Genomic DNA, 16,061 nt, shown 5'->3' on the forward strand with positions numbered 1-16,061 from the left:
GTGTGTGTGTGTGTGTGTGTGTGTGTGTGTGTGTGTGTGTGTGTGTGTTAGAGGAGCTCTGGGTCTGCTGTGGGCATAGACTGAAGCCTCCTGATGCTAGGCCCTGTGCTTAGCAGTGCCGTCATTTGAAGCTTGGTGTCTGAGTTGCATTTGAGTCAGTGACTTAGATCTTCCAGACATAATACAGTGATTCACTGTAATGATCAAGACTCTACACGGGAGGTTCCTGACAGTCTGACTTAAAGAGCGGTTTCTCAGAGAGCTAAGGAGCTCAGAGAGTACTCATTACATGAAACGTGACACATGCAGAATGTCCCGGGGAGAAATTATGTTCCTTCCGGCCTTTATATTTGGATTTGTGTTTGTCCTCCCAGTCTGTCGAATGTCAGGAAAGGTCCCTGCCCCTTCTCTCTGACCAAGATATAGGCACATTAGTATTGTAGCACGGAATCTCAGAATTCACAAGTTTGAGACAAAAGGACCAGCCAGATGACTTGGTTAAACCCTTGCCTTGCCTTGTTTTGTTTTGTTTTGTTTTGTTTTGTTTTGTTTAAGACAATTAAATGAAAGTTTTAAACAAGTTGAGTAGACTTTACAAGCTTCTTACACTTCCACAGTCTAAAGTCTTGTCTTGTCTTTTCTTTTCTTTTCTTTTCTTTTCTTTTCTTTTTTCTTTTCTTTTCTTTTCTTTTCTTTGCCCAAATGACAGTGAAGGCTATTAAACTTCCTCACTGAACTAAATAAACCCTGACCAATCATCAGAAGATGCTGTCCCTGGTTCAAGTTTCTGCGTTTATCACAGGCACATAGTTGAGCTGCATTAAGCATATACACTTTTACGCCAGTTGAATTCACGGGGTTCATTAAACTTAGGTGTATGAGTTCATGTTTTTCATCAAGTTTGGCTGCTGTTCCTTTGAAATGTCTGCATGGTCTCTGCTCTGCACAATTGTGAGTCTTGTGTTAAGTGTGAACACACTGATTTCATAGATGACTACAGCTTTGCTTTCTTCATGTGTTTACATCCACACATGACAGGAACTTGTTCTTGTGTCCACTCTGCTACTAAGCCATTCAGTGAGTTTTATTTCAGGTACAGTAATTTTCATACATAAATTTTAGTCATGCACAGATTACATGTGTACATATAAACACATACTTAGACATATAATTTCAGTTTCTATGCTGAGATTGTCTGCTCACCCAGTTCTCTTGAGTCCTCTTATGTTATATTGTTAAAGCTCCTGTCTGCTGATCGCCTACATTGTCTTTGTCTGTTTCTTTTCTTCAGCTGTCTTTGATTCCTGTTTTCTACCTTCAACTCCATCCAGGATTTTTTTTTTATTTTTATTTGTTTGTTTATTTGTTTGCTTTTATCTTGGGCAACCTAACAGCATATTGAGCATCTGAATTTTGTCCTCTTCCTTTGACGAATGAACTGCCTGGAATCCACTTGACCCTTTTAAGGTTCCTGTCCTGTCTCTCTAGACTGTTTATACTGTTTATACAGTGTTCTTCTGGGCAGAATCTTAGATGTCTGTCCTAATACTGCAGGCTGTCCCTTGCTTACAGTGCTGTCTCCTAGCTGTACACAGCTTTCTGTAACTCCAGTTCCAGTGGACCTCAGGGCAGCAGGCACTCTTGTGAGCACCATACATACTTGGATCACATAAAACAAAAATATTTATAGGTTATGTTAACTGTTATTAATGAATAGTAGCTTTTGTTTTAAATTGTTGTTTTAAGTAGATGACATTTTATGAAATGTCTTCCTCTCTTAGAGGACCGAATTTTTATGCCAGACATGGTTGTGCACACTTGTTATCCCACCCAGCACTAAAGAGTGTAAGGCAGGAGGAAGACCCAGAGTGGAAGCCAGCCTAAGCCATACATAGTGAATTCCAGGCTAGCCTGGGTTATGTGGCAGGCCATTAAAAAAAAAAAAATGAAGAAAGAGAGGAGAGAGGGAGGGAGGAAAGCTTATGATTTATTATTTGCCTCCATATAACTAATTATGTTAGTAGTTTGTATTAATTTTTACAAGTCTTATTTTTAAGGATAAATACAACTAGTTCTTATTTGAAAGCCTTCAGCAATGAGCTAAGATTGCATTTAGATATCTTGTATGTAGATGAGTGTAAATGTTGAAAAAACTTTGATCTTTAGTCACATTAGTTTCTTAAAATTTTTTAAATTATAATAGCTTTACATAGGTAATGAAAACTTTTCTCTATTATTGACTATTTCATCTAAAAGAAATTGCTCTTTGAATCTGTGGGATAAATCTGAAAGTAGCCTGATGGAATCAAATAACACTCAGGCAGAATGCAGCTGTAGATGGGGAGCACTGTTCTGACCACTCATTGGTTCTCTTTAGATGAATGTCGCTAGGTTTTCTCCACCACAGAGCTGTTGTTTAATCTCAAGACGGCATCTGCCATCTTTGAAACTTTTTTTTTGTCATCTACTTCCAATAAATTTTAAACATTTTTCTCTTATACAGAAATACTTTTTAAATTTCCTAGTTTCAGCCAAGAATTAAGCTTAGAAGATAGCGGAAATCTCTGACTGTTACTTTATCTGGGTAAATATAAAGGTGTTATGTGGTAGGTATAAGAGAGATTTTTTTCCTCTCCGTCTCCTCAGTTGTGGACATTCTCATTTCATCCCTTAAGTTAACTGCGTAAGATGATGACTTTATATGTATATGTATTTTTATACACTTATATATCTGTTGTATATTTTGCAGTTGACAAATTACAGTTTGAACCTCCTCTGAGAAAAGAAACGGAAGCCCGGGATGAAATGGTAACCGTGACTTTAAAACATTTCTGTGTTTGAAAAATATTTCAAGAAGTAAAGTAACTACTTTTTATACATATTAACTTTACAAATCTAGCTCACACTCTGAAGTGTGAGAAATCTAAAGATAGGCACTTTTTATGGTACTTCAGGCCGTGTAGTTTGACCCACTCACCTGAGTACTCCCAGTCTTTTGAAGGATGCTCGTGATTATTGAACCCCGACTTGGACTCAGCCCTTAACTCTGTCCTTACTGATTCTCTTGAACTTTCAGTAAGCACATTTCTGCATTGTTTTACAGTTTACGGTATCTTTTCTGTGGGGTTGGGCACGTGGCTGTTAGTAGAACATTTGCTGTGGGTTCTAGCATCTGTTTGTTTCATAGCTTCTTTTGCTTTGTCTGTGATTTGTGAGGGCACTCATGGTATAGCTCAGGCTGCCCTCCAATTGCTACAGTCCTCCTGCTTAACTGCTTAGTGCTGGGGTCAGGCATATGTCATCATACCAAAGTGACATCACTTTGAGATTAACTATATATTTAATCCTTTGTGTATAGGAATAGATAAAATACTGTCAAGATTGGCCTAAAAGGTTCCTTAATGTCTACTTTTTGTTGTTGTTGTTTTCTTATGTTTTTAGTCAATACAAGTACAGTTCCTAGTGGACTTTAATGCCATTCTTATTGCTTGTGTCTGTATGCATGTGCATTTTCCATACACATTTAATGGATTATTTGTCTTGGCCGATGGAATAGTTATGCAAATAATTAAAATTTTTGTGGGTTATTTTGTTTTGTTTTTACTTGCCAGATTGAAAGCTATATTTAGTAGATATGAGGAAGTTCTTAAGTTTACATCAGATGATAATGAGTCATTGATCTAAATGGATCAAATGACAGAACAAATTGTGGAGGCATAAAACCTATTAGATGCCGCAAGAACTAGTGGCCACAACATCCGGGTTTTGCCAGATATTTTAGCTGATAAGTAATTAGTAAATCAAAAGGGTGATATTAACTTGGTTAATGTGTGAAAGTAACACTCTAAATTGTGACCTGCACAGGGACTATCATCAGAACCAAACTTTGTATTACATTGGAATCCTTTTGTGGATGGTGCAAATACAGGCAGGTAAGTTGCTTTCTAATTAATAACTTGATTATGTGAACAGCTTTGATGGAGATTTGTCTTAAAGTTACCAGTGTAGAGCTCTGACTTACATTATTGACAAAACTGTCATGAACTATTTAGTAAGATTTGAAGGGTTGTAGTAGGGAAGGGGTTCTTTATTTTTCTCTCTCTCTCTCTCTCTCTCTCTCTCTTTTTTGTTTGTTTTGTTTTGTTTTTCAGTTGTTTGCTTTGTAGCAGGATGATGTTATGTAGCTCTGGCTTACCTGGCACTTCCTAGTTAGGCCAGATTGACCTTGAACTTGCAGGCATGTGCCACCATTCCTGGTGAGGTTTTTGGTTTAGTCCAAATATATTGTGTGTAATGATGATGCATTAAAAGATGTCACTGGGAACATAATACTGTAGTGGTGGTCAGGAAACCCTCGTTCTGTTTCTCTAATGTAGTTTCTTCATGTTCTAGACCTATCTTTATTCAACAGTGAATTGAGGGACTGGCCTCAGTGAGTGACTTGTTGACGTGTTTGTGCGTTTCAGTTACCTGGAGAATTCATTGAAAATGTGGACTTCTGGATCCCCACATTAGGCCAGTAGAGCTTAGGTTGGCAAACTGTACCCTGTGGGTCAAAGCTAGCTGCTGCTCATTCATTAAGAATGGTATTTGGGGAAGAGAGGAGTAGAGAAACGTAGGGAGTGGTAAGCAGGTGGAGAGATGGCTCAGCAGTTAAGAGCATGTGTTCCCCGCCCCCAGGTGAGCCTGGGTTTAGTTCCCAGCACCCATATCAGGCAGCTTGCAACTGCCTATTGCTCTGTTTTCAGAGAATTCAGTGCCCTCTTGTGGCCTCTGCAGGCAGTTACACACATCGGGTATACATATACTCAGGCACATATACATGTGCATACGTACACATAAAATTAACCAATAAAAGTTTAAGTTAAAAAGGGATATTTGCATTTTGAATGGATAAAAATAATAGAATAAAATTTTGTTATATGGAAAGATTGAATGAAATTAATGTCAGGGGCCGGGCGGTGGTGGCGCACGCCTTTAATCCCAGCACTTGGGAGGCAGAGGCAGGCGGATTTCTGAGTTCGAGAGTTCGAGGCTAGTCTGGTCTACAGAGTGAGTTCCAGGACAGCCAGGACTACACAGAGAAACCCTGTCTCGAAAAACCAAAAAAATAAAAAATAAAAAAAATAAAAATAAAAAAAAAGAAATTAATGTCAGGGACAGTCAAGATTTATTAGGACATAGCCATATTAACCACTTTATGTACCGTTTATAACTGCTTTCACCCTACATTGGTAGAGCTGTGACTGCTGTATGCCATCTGAAGTATACAATATTTTAGAACTGGCCCTTACAAAAAGTTTACCAACCCCTGCCAACAGTCTTAGTGAGTAGGATTTAGAGACCCTGGCAGTTTTCCACATCACCGAAAGCTCTGGAGAAGTATTCGTGACCACTGAGTAGTGGTGTCACTGTCTCTCAGGCTTTGATCTGTCAGCTGCTCACCTGGAGCTCCTATGCTGCAGGTTCTGATGCAGTTGGTCTTCCAAGTGTTCATTGTCAGAGGTCTCAGGGCCTTCACCTGAGTAACAAAGGGTTAATCATGCAGGCACTCGCATCCATGGGCTCCAGAATTCTGAGTTTCATTGTTGGCTGTTTTGTTCTTGTGTGCTTTTATTTTCATTTGGTTGTTGTTGACATTGGTTTTTGTTTTTTTTAAGACAGGGTCTCATATAGCCCAGGCTTGCTTGAGCCCCTACTCTACCTTGCCTCTGCCATCTTGGTGCTATGATTACAGGCATGTGCATCATATGCCACCTTTGATGGGAGGGAGGTTTGATTTTACTTTTTAATTTTTTATAAATACACAACCTGGTTTTGTTTATTCACTTTTCATTAATTTAGATCCTTTAAGGATACAGCATGACATGGATTCTGTATACAACATGTTAACAAAAAGGTAGCTTAGAGTGTGACGTGCCCCATGTTACTGTCCCCATGTTCGTGAGTCACCTCTCCCAGGTCACCGAGGCTCTGCTGGGTTGCCACCAGGCTTCCCTTCACTGTTCTTTGCTTTATACCAATCAGTACATCTCTTGACAAAGTAAAATTCCCTTTCATCTCAAGCATCAGCACCTCTGGTTATTAAAAGAGTCTATATGTTTCCTTGTTTCTGGGACCCCGCTTATTGACAGCAAAGGGGCTTGCACCATCACCTTCCAAACACACACTTGCCTTTCGGAAGTTCTGTTCCAAGCAGGTATCCACTGGCTCCAGAATAGTGGAGGGTTGTTTTGTTTGTTTTGTTGCTGGGAAACAAAACCAGAGCCCTGACCATACTAACCATGTGCTCTGCCCCCGAGCTGCACCCAAAGCCTGAATTTACTTCTCTACTAAGCTTAATCTAATTTAAATTACACATTAAGTACAGTAGAATAGAACTGAAAAATGACTTTGTACAGCTTTACAGTAGCTGTTGTGATAGTCTTGGACTATGAGGTCAGAGGTTGCTATCACTGTTTGTCGCTTAGAGGCTCTGGATATAAAACTCTCAGTGCATGCATGATAGTGTCATCTGTGATCCAGTCATGTATGACCATCTGAATTGAGTTTTTTTTCCCTTTGATTAGATCAACCTCTAAGCGTGCAATACCACCTCCACTACCTCCTAAGGTAAGCTGCTGAAGGGTTGTGAACAATAACTCCTTCATATAATTACATTTTAAAAATAATTTCATTGGCTTTGTTCATATTTTCAAGTTTATTAATTTTCTTTAGTAGGTGGCGATAGAAAGTACATTGCAAAGGTGATTTTATGTGAAATAATACACTTTAATAGATGCCAGAAAGAAGTAGGGTTTTGCTCATTTGGAATAGTATTTGTCTGCATGGAGGGAGATGCAAAGTTTATTTATCATCACCATTTATTACTGTAATTTGACATTTCAGTTGAACCATTTTTTATTAAGTCATCATCTTTGTCAGTTTCTACTTGTTAAATATATGGCGACTGCTTACATAATTTTATTGGTTATAAAAGTTTTATGATTGGGGTTGGGACTCATTTTAAAACCCTCTTGATAAATTCATAGTTGTGTTGGGCAGTGACTCACTTGAGTCCTTTGCTGAAGGTTACTGTGACCTTTTAAAGAATACTTTCCTACCCTCTGGTCATTAGCCAAGGATAAACACTTACCCTGAAGACAGCCTCCCAGATGAAGAAAAATCATCAACCATCAAACGTTGCCCTGATCTGGAGTCTAGAGCACCTCAGGTCCTCAGAAGACAGAGTAGCCCAAGTTGTGTTCCTGTACTGGAGACATCCTCTATAGGTACGGCCAGCATCCCACATCCCTGGAGTACACAGCATCCCAGGTTCTGTGATGTAGATGAGTCAGACAGACAGGATGGAAAGCCATTCTCTTCCTGGGTCTAAGACTATCTCTTCTTCAGTCAGTCCTTTTGCAGTTCAGACCTTCGTTTCTGTGTTTTAATTATACACAGTGGACAGTAAAAGATTCAGACCAGTTCAGCCTTATTCAGCCACTTAGTAAATATTATAGGATCCAGAGGAGGAGCTCATGTTCTTCCCACTAGGAGGGTAGAAGCTCGACAGAAGTTATACCTATACACATATAACATTATGAAAGATGGCTGAGTATGCTGATGCTTGCCCAGTACTCCAGGGGCAGAGGACAGCCTAAACAGCATAGTGAGACAGGTCTTTGTAATTAATTTTAAAAAAATAATAGGATGGAGGAAAGAAAAGAACGACGGGTGTGTGGTGTTTCCTGAAACAATGACCATATCTAGCAGAGCCCTGACGTTTCTGAGAGGCTAGAGAATAGTGAGGTGGGTTACTGGAGGGTGCTAAAGGGCTTCAGGAGCTTACAAGAGGGAGAGCCAGTGCTTAGACATTCTTGGAGAATAAGAAGGAGTGGGCAGATGCATTAGCATCTGAATCATATTTGAAGTAGTGTAATATGCTGTGAGAGTGATATTTAAGGTAGGACTGAGCATGTAGATTGATTTATGTTGGGAAAGATATTGAGTATCACCGTCAGTAGGATAGATGTTGTTTGTGTTCACAATGTATTTGTCATAACTTAAGAGCACCACTAAGGAAGCAGTGCAGCCGAAGAGTCTGGAGGGCAGCACCGAGGATAAATTAACTCATCTGACAGAAACCAACGTGCTCCCACAAACCAGTGTGCTCCCATACTCACTCGAGAGGAAGGGAAATAATGGAGGCAAAGAAAAGTTATTTTTCACAGAATGTTCTTGTGTGGTCATTCAACTTTAACCACGGTTCCCTTAGGAAATGGTGATGGTATTTCAAAACTGATCAGTGAAAATACAGAGGGATCAGCACAAGCTCCGCAGCTACCTCGAAAAAAGGACAAACGGGACTTCCCTGTGAGTACAGTGGGTGCTTAGACACTGTTTATAACTCATAGTTTCTCTTAGCAAGCATTAGAACCCAAGTAACTAGAGTTGAGCATGGTGGTGTGGGCTTCACCAGAGGCTAAGGCAGAAGACTCACTAGAGCTCAGAAGTTTGCGGTCATGTAGACAACACAAAGACTCTGTTTCTTTTATATGTATAGGGAGATGACTCAGCAGTTGAGATCACTGGCTGTTGTTCCAGAGGGCCTGGGTTCAATTCCCACACCCACCACATGATAGCTCACCCATCTGTAACTTCAGTCCCAGGGGATCTGATACCCTCTTTTGGGCCTCCACAGGCACCAGGCACACACACGGTGCATATGCATACATGCAGGCAAAACACCCATATATATAAACTAAAAATAAGTCTAAAATAATTTTTATATATAATAGCTAAAATAGTAAGCAACTCACATTTTAGTTTTAACACTAGGGTTTCTTACAGTATTAAAAATTACTTAAAAATTTTTTTTTCACAGAAACCAACCATCAATGGCCTTCCACCCACCCCAAAAGTGCTGGTAAGGACTGTTTGTGAGACCTATTTGCTGATATATGTTTTTTTAAATCTCTTTAGAAGCAGTAGAAGTAGATTTCCTGTCAAGTACATTCAGCCACTAAAGGAAAGAATTTTATAAATATAAATTTGGGGGGGTTGATATGAATGTACTGTAGTCTGATCACATACCCCAATTTGAGTGGAATGGTTAAAATTTGGAGACCAAGTTGGATGTAATAGCCTATATATATATATAATTTTAGCGTTCTAAGGCAGAAAGATCATAAGTTCAAAGTCTGCCTGACCCACACAGTAAGTTCCAGACTACATCTGAGCAATCAGATATCAAAGAAGGAGGAGGTGGGGAGGAGGCAGAGGATAAATTCAGGGATGGAGGGAGGGAGAAAAGAAGAGGAGGGCAGAGAGAGAGAGAGGAGAAAAGCAAGAACAAAAAGAAAAACAAAATTGGGAATTTATAAATTCTGGCAGTGGGTTCTCAGATTAGCATCTAAACACCAGATTAATTTTAATTTTATGTTTACGATGGGCCTTCTTCCTTATGTGATAAATGTCTTTCTGCCCTGAAGCTATTCTCACATTGAGCTATGCACAATAGAAAACAAACGGAAGCTTGGGTTCACACTTACTCTGTCATCTTATGGTGAAATGTATCTGAAATGTGCTGCTAATCATGTAAATAGGATGCTTTAGGAGTTATTCAGTTAATACCTAGAATATAAACTTGGTCGTTTGTCTGTTGCATGCATTCTAGAGTTACACTGCAGTTCTTACCACTGTAGTGATGCTGAAGAAATCAAATAATTATTTCAGTTTAATAATGTTAGCCCTGAAGTAATAACTTAAAGTTCATGCAGCTCATTAAATATGTAGATGTTTGGTAAATTTGATATGTTGACTCTAAAATGGAAAGAAATGGAAGACCATGACCCTTAGGAGAAAAAAAATGTAACTGTGTTAAAAATTTGTATTTTGTTTTGAGGAAAACCACAAATTTTCTTCAAAGAGTTTGACATTGCATGATTTTCTGAAAATATTAAAATTGCATAATAAAATAAGCCTTATTTTTTTTTCTTTATAAAGATGGGAGCATGTTTTTCAAAAGTATTTGATGGCTGCCCTTTGAAAATTAATTGTGCAACATCCTGGATACACCCTGATACAAAAGGTACGATTTCTGAATTATATATGTGTATATACCTCCTATAAAATATTTATTGTAGGGAAGGTCTTTATAATTAGTGAATTGAAGTTGTTAACTTTAAAATTATCACCTTAGATACTAAATGATATAGGAACCTATGACGAACTAATTACTTAGGTAGGCTTTGATTGAACATTAAATTGAACAATGTATAGGACTTGTTCTTGAGAGGAAGCTAACGAGCTGTCACAGCCATCATGTTCTTAGTTTGTAAGGATGAGACGATCCATAACGAGCCCTTGAAGTCCACAGGCAGTGGGCGGTGTTGTTTCAGTCTCAATGCTCTCGGCTGTATAAAACTTGTTAACAACAACAGCAAAAGAACCACACTAAAATATTTAGGAGTAAAGGGGCTTTGTGCTCATAGCTTAGCTTGGGGACACGAGAGGGCATGCATGAGGAAGCTGTAATTCAAGACCAGTCTGGGGTATACTGGGACTCTGTCTCAAAAAAGAAAAAAAAAAATCAGGAAACTTATCCATATTTCTGTTTCACTGCCTCCACCATTTTAGTTTCTCCAATCTAACATTCAGTTTAAAATTCCACATCAGTCCTTTTGGATTGATTCATGCATCCACGTTCAGGAAGATGACACTTACATCTTCCCAGGATTTGTGGGGAATGTTGGTGCCTGTGTCCTTCAGTGCGGGGACAGTCCCTTACTTCCTGTCTGTTTCATACTTAACCTTCCTCAGAGTAAGAATCAGTCTTCTCTTCCAGAAACTCGGGTTCTTTTTAGTGGTAATGGTATTTAGAAACCAACATCTGAGCAAGAAATATGTTCATTATTTGTGCTTTGTCATGGCTTATTTTTGATGTATATTTGAGTATTTGGAGTGACTTGCAAAAATGCACCGCAATAACAGCAATTTAAAATTCAGTTGAGAGGTAGCATGAGAGTGAGATCTTACACAGTATATATTTACCTTTTAAAACATGGGAAAGAGACATGGTGCATGGATGTTAGAAGATGATTGTGAATGTGTGGCCAACTCATGCTAACTATCACTACATATAGCCCTTATCTGAGCAAACAATTACAGAAAGTGATAATCAATTCTACTAACTTGCTATTATAGATCAGTATATTATTTTTGGAACTGAAGATGGTATTTACACATTGAATCTTAATGAGCTACATGAAGCAACTATGGAACAGGTAATAAGAATTTTAACTTACAGAATTAGTTTGAGCAAATTGGACAAAAGTGTCATAGTTTTGAGTCTGTTTTATGAGGTCTAGTCTTAATTTTTATGGTTTAAATATTTAAAGGGGTAACATGCTGCTGTCTTCATGTCTGTGTTGGTTTTGTTTTCTCTTACAGTTTTGATAATTTTTACAAAGAAAGAATTTTATAGTACTATTTGTTTTGTTTTGATAGTGCTGGGGATCAGGCTTAGGGCCCTGTGCATTGGGAAGTCCATGCTCTGCCCGAGTCACTTCCCCAACAACACTTCTTCACTGTGGGAGACTCGGGGGCAGGGTAAGAGGAGAGAGTGCAAGCCTTCTGTTTAATAATCTTCTTCTTCCCTTCAGTTGTTTCCACGGAAGTGTACATGGCTCTACGTCATCAATAATACACTGATGTCATTATCAGGTATGCATGATGGTGAAAACCATAGGCAAGCAGAAAAATGTAATTTTAGTGTACACTGTTTGACTAGGCCATTTGTTGTTTGAGAAAGAATCTAGTCTTCTGTGAGGGCTTCATTTCCCAGCTCCCTTCCTGCATCTGGATACCAAGGGAGGGGAACAGGGTGATTATGTGCTCAGCCCATTTCCTTCCACAACTTCTACCATTGCTGGCTGCACTCTGCCTCCCTTTGAATGTTACCAATGTAGCTGGAGGAAGCAGAGGGACAAGCTGTCTCCTTTCTCCATGAATTCTAACAAACCACCCACTCTTAGCCTCAATTTTCTTAATTATCAAAATAGGACACTGGCATTAAAAACAACAAAAAACATCAAGAGTCTAATGAAGTTGTTGTGAGGCTTAAGTAAAATAACTGCCCAGTGCTAAATTATAAAAGTTTTATACAGATGTTCTAGATCAATATAAAGTACCTTACACTGGTGCTTTAAAGTCGTCTCATCCAGGGGTCTGGGGCGATAGATCAGTAGAGTACTTTCCAGCAAGCATTAGGACCTGTGTTCTGTATCCAGCATCCATGTAAAGAGCCAGGTGTGGTGCACACTTGTAATTCCAGTAGTAGGGAGGCAGAGGCAGGAGGTTCCTTGGGCTCACAGCAAACCTAGCCTGGTAGGTGAGTTCCAGACCAGGAGGCAAACCTATCTCATAAACAAGAGAGACACTGACTGAAGAACAGCATTCAATATTTACTTCTAGCCCATTCAACACATGGATCATATACATACACAGGCATACAAAGCTTATCTAAACAGGGTGATTCCAGAACAACCTGTTCTGATTTTAGCATTGTCAGGGGTTTTTGGTAGCTGGTGGTAATGAAAAGACTGGGTATGTTACCATATCTTTAGACTTTTGTCTTGTAGTTCTTATCCAGTCTTACTCACTGTTCTGCTGCTGTGAAGAGATAACATGGCCAAACAACTCTATAAAGAGAAAGCAGTCATCTGAGGTCTTCCATACAGTTTCAGAGGTTTAGTTGATTATCATCACGGCAGGGAGCATGATAGCATGCAGGAAGGCACCAGATCAGTAGCTGAGGGCTACATCCAGGAGACTAGGGCTGGCATAGGTAATAAGGCCAAACCGACTAATCCTTCTAATCCTTTCAAATAGTGCCACTCCCTAATGACTAAGCTTTCAAATAAATAGATGAGCCTATGGGACCTATTCTTAGTTAAACCACCACACCCACCAAACAGTATTACACATTAGACTTACATATCTACCTGGAGGCTAACTGATTGATTTCATTTGTAGATACAAGATATCTAATTATTATTTCTCCCTAGTGGAGATTCTTCAGGAATCTATATTTGAGCTAATAACAATGTTTATGAAAAATAGTCTTTGTCTGTAAATGACTTGTAAGAAGCAGAGATTCTTTAAAGCAGTGGTCTAATATAGTGTCTCAGCTAGGGTTTTATTTCTGTGAAGAGACACTATGTCCAAAGTAACTCTTAAAAAGGCTAACATTTATTTGGGGGTAGATTACAGTTTGAGAGGTTTAGTCCATTATCATCATGGAGGGAAGCATGCAGCTTGCAGGCAGACATGGTGCTAGAGGAGCCATGAGTTCTACATCTTGATCGAACACAGCCAGGAGGATGCTCACCTCCACACTGGTGTAGCTTGAGCTAATATATGAGACCTCTGAACCCACCTCCACAGTGACACACTTCCTCCAACAAGGCCACACCTCCTAATAGCACCACTCCCCGTGGGCCAAGCATTCAAACACATGAACCTGTGGGGGCCATATTTATTCTAACTACTACATATAGTTCCTTGTGTTATGGTGACCTTGAACCATAAATTATTTCTGTTGTTACTTCATAACTATAATTTTGCTACTGTTATAATGTAAATATCTGTTTTCCAATGGTTTTAGGTAACCTTTGTGAAAGGGTCGTTCTACCCCCCAAAGGAATTACGTGTAGCCCACCAGTTGAGGACTGCTGCTCCCAAGAGTACTTAATCTCTTTAGTTTTAATTATGATTAGCCTGTTATTTTTTATTTTATTTAGTAAATATTGATATATTACTCTTGTGAAAAGAAACAGGCCCAATTCTATTTGAGTGACTTCTAAGGTTTTTTATTTTTTTTAACCAGACTTAATTCACTTGATTTTTCTTACATAAAAACCCTTATGGAGCCACAGCAGGAACATGGTCCTCTGAACCAGAGTGGGGTGTGTGTTTTCACTGATGGTCAGTGAATTCTTGAGAGAGAGACTTGGTGAGCACAGTCTCTTTCCAGGTCTTCGGCCAAGTAGCTGTAGATCTTGGAAATGACATCAAAGGTGAAGTTCCCAGGGTGGCAGTGCAGCCCCTCACTGATATGAAACAACCATCCATACCCTCAAGCACCAGCAGTTTCTCGGGCACAGGAACAGGGATGATGCAGGGCTTCTGGGAGCAGGGCTGAGGTGCACCAGCACAGAGCCACAGCAGCCTCTCCCATCGCATGAGATGGTGTGGGGTTTGCCTATCCTTTCCCCCAAGTACTCTCTGGACAGGGAGAATGTGAAAGCTCTGCCAACATGTTGGCCCCTCAGACAGCAGTGGCTAACCTCCTGGAGCAGGTAACACCAAGACCAGTGTGACCATTATAGTCCCCAGTAGTGACAAAAGCCTTGAAACTGGCCCAGTGCACTGCCCAAGTCACTTCTGCTCTGTAGGATCTCTAGAACCTCATGCTTTAGGAATGCTCCAGGAAAAGTCAGGGATCACAGATTTCCTGATGGCAGAGAGAACAGGCAGATTGCCCCCCAAGCCCAGAATTTGACCTTCACGGCAATGACCAGGTGGTCCAGCTCAGTGAAAGAGATCCACTCCTTGTCTTCTACTTTACCTCCATGAGTACCATGGCTCCTAAGATCATAGTGGAAGCGTCCATGGCCTCTCAGTCCCCCAGCCCCTCCCGCTGCATCTGAGCAGCAATTCTGAATTTTGTCAGTAGTATACAATCTTGGCACTTTTATCATTAGACATAATTTTAAAACCATACATAGTACACCTTATACTTTCATAAAATAACATGGGATGGCAGATAATAGTTTTTGATTAGTTCGTTTCTGTAGTACAGTTAGAATTATTCCTAAAACAGAGCATAAGTATCAGAGCAAGTTCGTGTGAATAGGAAGGTAGAGGGAAAAGAAAGGTGCTATGTTGGCCAGAACGTTTCTCTTCTGAGAAAACACAGAAATTGTTGTGAGAATAGATACCTGTGTGGTGTGTTTCTGCTGGTAAAAGGGGTAAGTGTTGTCAGAATCAGATGATGGTTGCGTGTATCTCCCACTAAGCATAGCTACAGTGAGGCATGTGTGGGTTGTACATCACTATACTAAGGCTCGCAGTACTGGTTTATTTCACTTTTTCTCTTACTACAATCTGTGCATTTAAAATTTATTCACAGTTTTAATTGAAGGTGATTCTGTGGATTGCTGATAGATAAATATGTCCCATAGAGATAAGCGCAGCATTGCAGAATTTTCTGTTTTGTCTGTGCTCTTGTAACTGCTTGTGTAACAACGTGTGCACAGTGTTTAACAGTTTCTCTTTCTCCACAAGGATCAAACAGATTACATTTATTCTTCCTAGATTACCTATTTGTCAAACATGTCTAAACAGAGATATCCACTTGCTTAAAAATAAGTTTACCCATTACTTTCAAAATAATACTAACCAGGTCTGTTTGTTGTGTTTTTGCATGTTTTTCTGTTTTGCTTGGTCCTTGAACCTTACTGGACTCATCACCTTAGAAGGTAATTTCACTTTTTTTTCTTTTTGGCAGTTTCTTTTTCTTTTTGTTTTGAGACAGGGCTTTACTATGTAGCCCTGGCTGTCCTGGAACTCACCATGTAGATTAAGCTAGCCTTGAACTGAGAGATCCACCTGCCTCTGCCTCTGCCTTCTGATTCCTGGGACTGAAGGCGTGCACCACCATGCCTGGCTAGTTGCATTTTCTTTTACTTGAAAATTGTTCTTACAGTAAAACTAGCTTTTTTCTCTTTCACAGGAAAAACCTTTCAGCTCTACTCCCACAACTTGATTGCTTTGTTCGAGCAAGCCAAAAAGCCAGGGTTAGCCGCCCACATCCAAACTCACAGGTTTCCCGACCGCATTCTGCCAAGGTACAGTTATAGCCTGCTCGAGCTGCAAGTATGTATGTCTTCTTTTTAAGCTGCCAGTCTTCCTTGTCTAGTGAAACAGCTTCCTTTTCTTAATTTACATGTCATCCAAACTACAGATAATTCATATTCATACATTAAAATTATAAAGAAGTTTGATAACAAATTCTG

General features: G+C 39.6%; 1 protein-coding gene across 3 annotated transcripts in view; it reads left to right on the forward strand.

Annotated features, from left to right (window-relative positions):
* Map4k5 (mitogen-activated protein kinase kinase kinase kinase 5) overlaps positions 1 to 16,061 on the forward strand; it is a 95,842-nt gene that overhangs the window by 63,351 nt on the left and 16,430 nt on the right. For 2 of the 3 annotated variants that reach the window (XM_028782042.1, XM_028782058.1), the window contains 11 exons: positions 2,750 to 2,808; positions 3,865 to 3,932; positions 6,570 to 6,612; positions 7,118 to 7,271; positions 8,258 to 8,355; positions 8,867 to 8,908; positions 9,988 to 10,072; positions 11,188 to 11,267; positions 11,646 to 11,706; positions 15,522 to 15,524; positions 15,779 to 15,893. In XM_028782042.1, coding sequence (XP_028637875.1) covers positions 2,750 to 2,808; positions 3,865 to 3,932; positions 6,570 to 6,612; positions 7,118 to 7,271; positions 8,258 to 8,355; positions 8,867 to 8,908; positions 9,988 to 10,072; positions 11,188 to 11,267; positions 11,646 to 11,706; positions 15,522 to 15,524; positions 15,779 to 15,893 — 808 coding nt within the window. The remainder of the gene's footprint in view (positions 1 to 2,749; positions 2,809 to 3,864; positions 3,933 to 6,569; positions 6,613 to 7,117; positions 7,272 to 8,257; positions 8,356 to 8,866; positions 8,909 to 9,987; positions 10,073 to 11,187; positions 11,268 to 11,645; positions 11,707 to 15,521; positions 15,525 to 15,778; positions 15,894 to 16,061) is intronic. The other variant, XM_028782050.1, reaches the window with a different exon arrangement.

The sequence above is a fragment of the Grammomys surdaster genome, unplaced genomic scaffold, assembly GCF_004785775.1.
Source record: "Grammomys surdaster isolate TR1022 unplaced genomic scaffold, NIH_TR_1.0 98, whole genome shotgun sequence".
Taxonomy (NCBI): Eukaryota; Metazoa; Chordata; class Mammalia; order Rodentia; family Muridae; genus Grammomys; species Grammomys surdaster.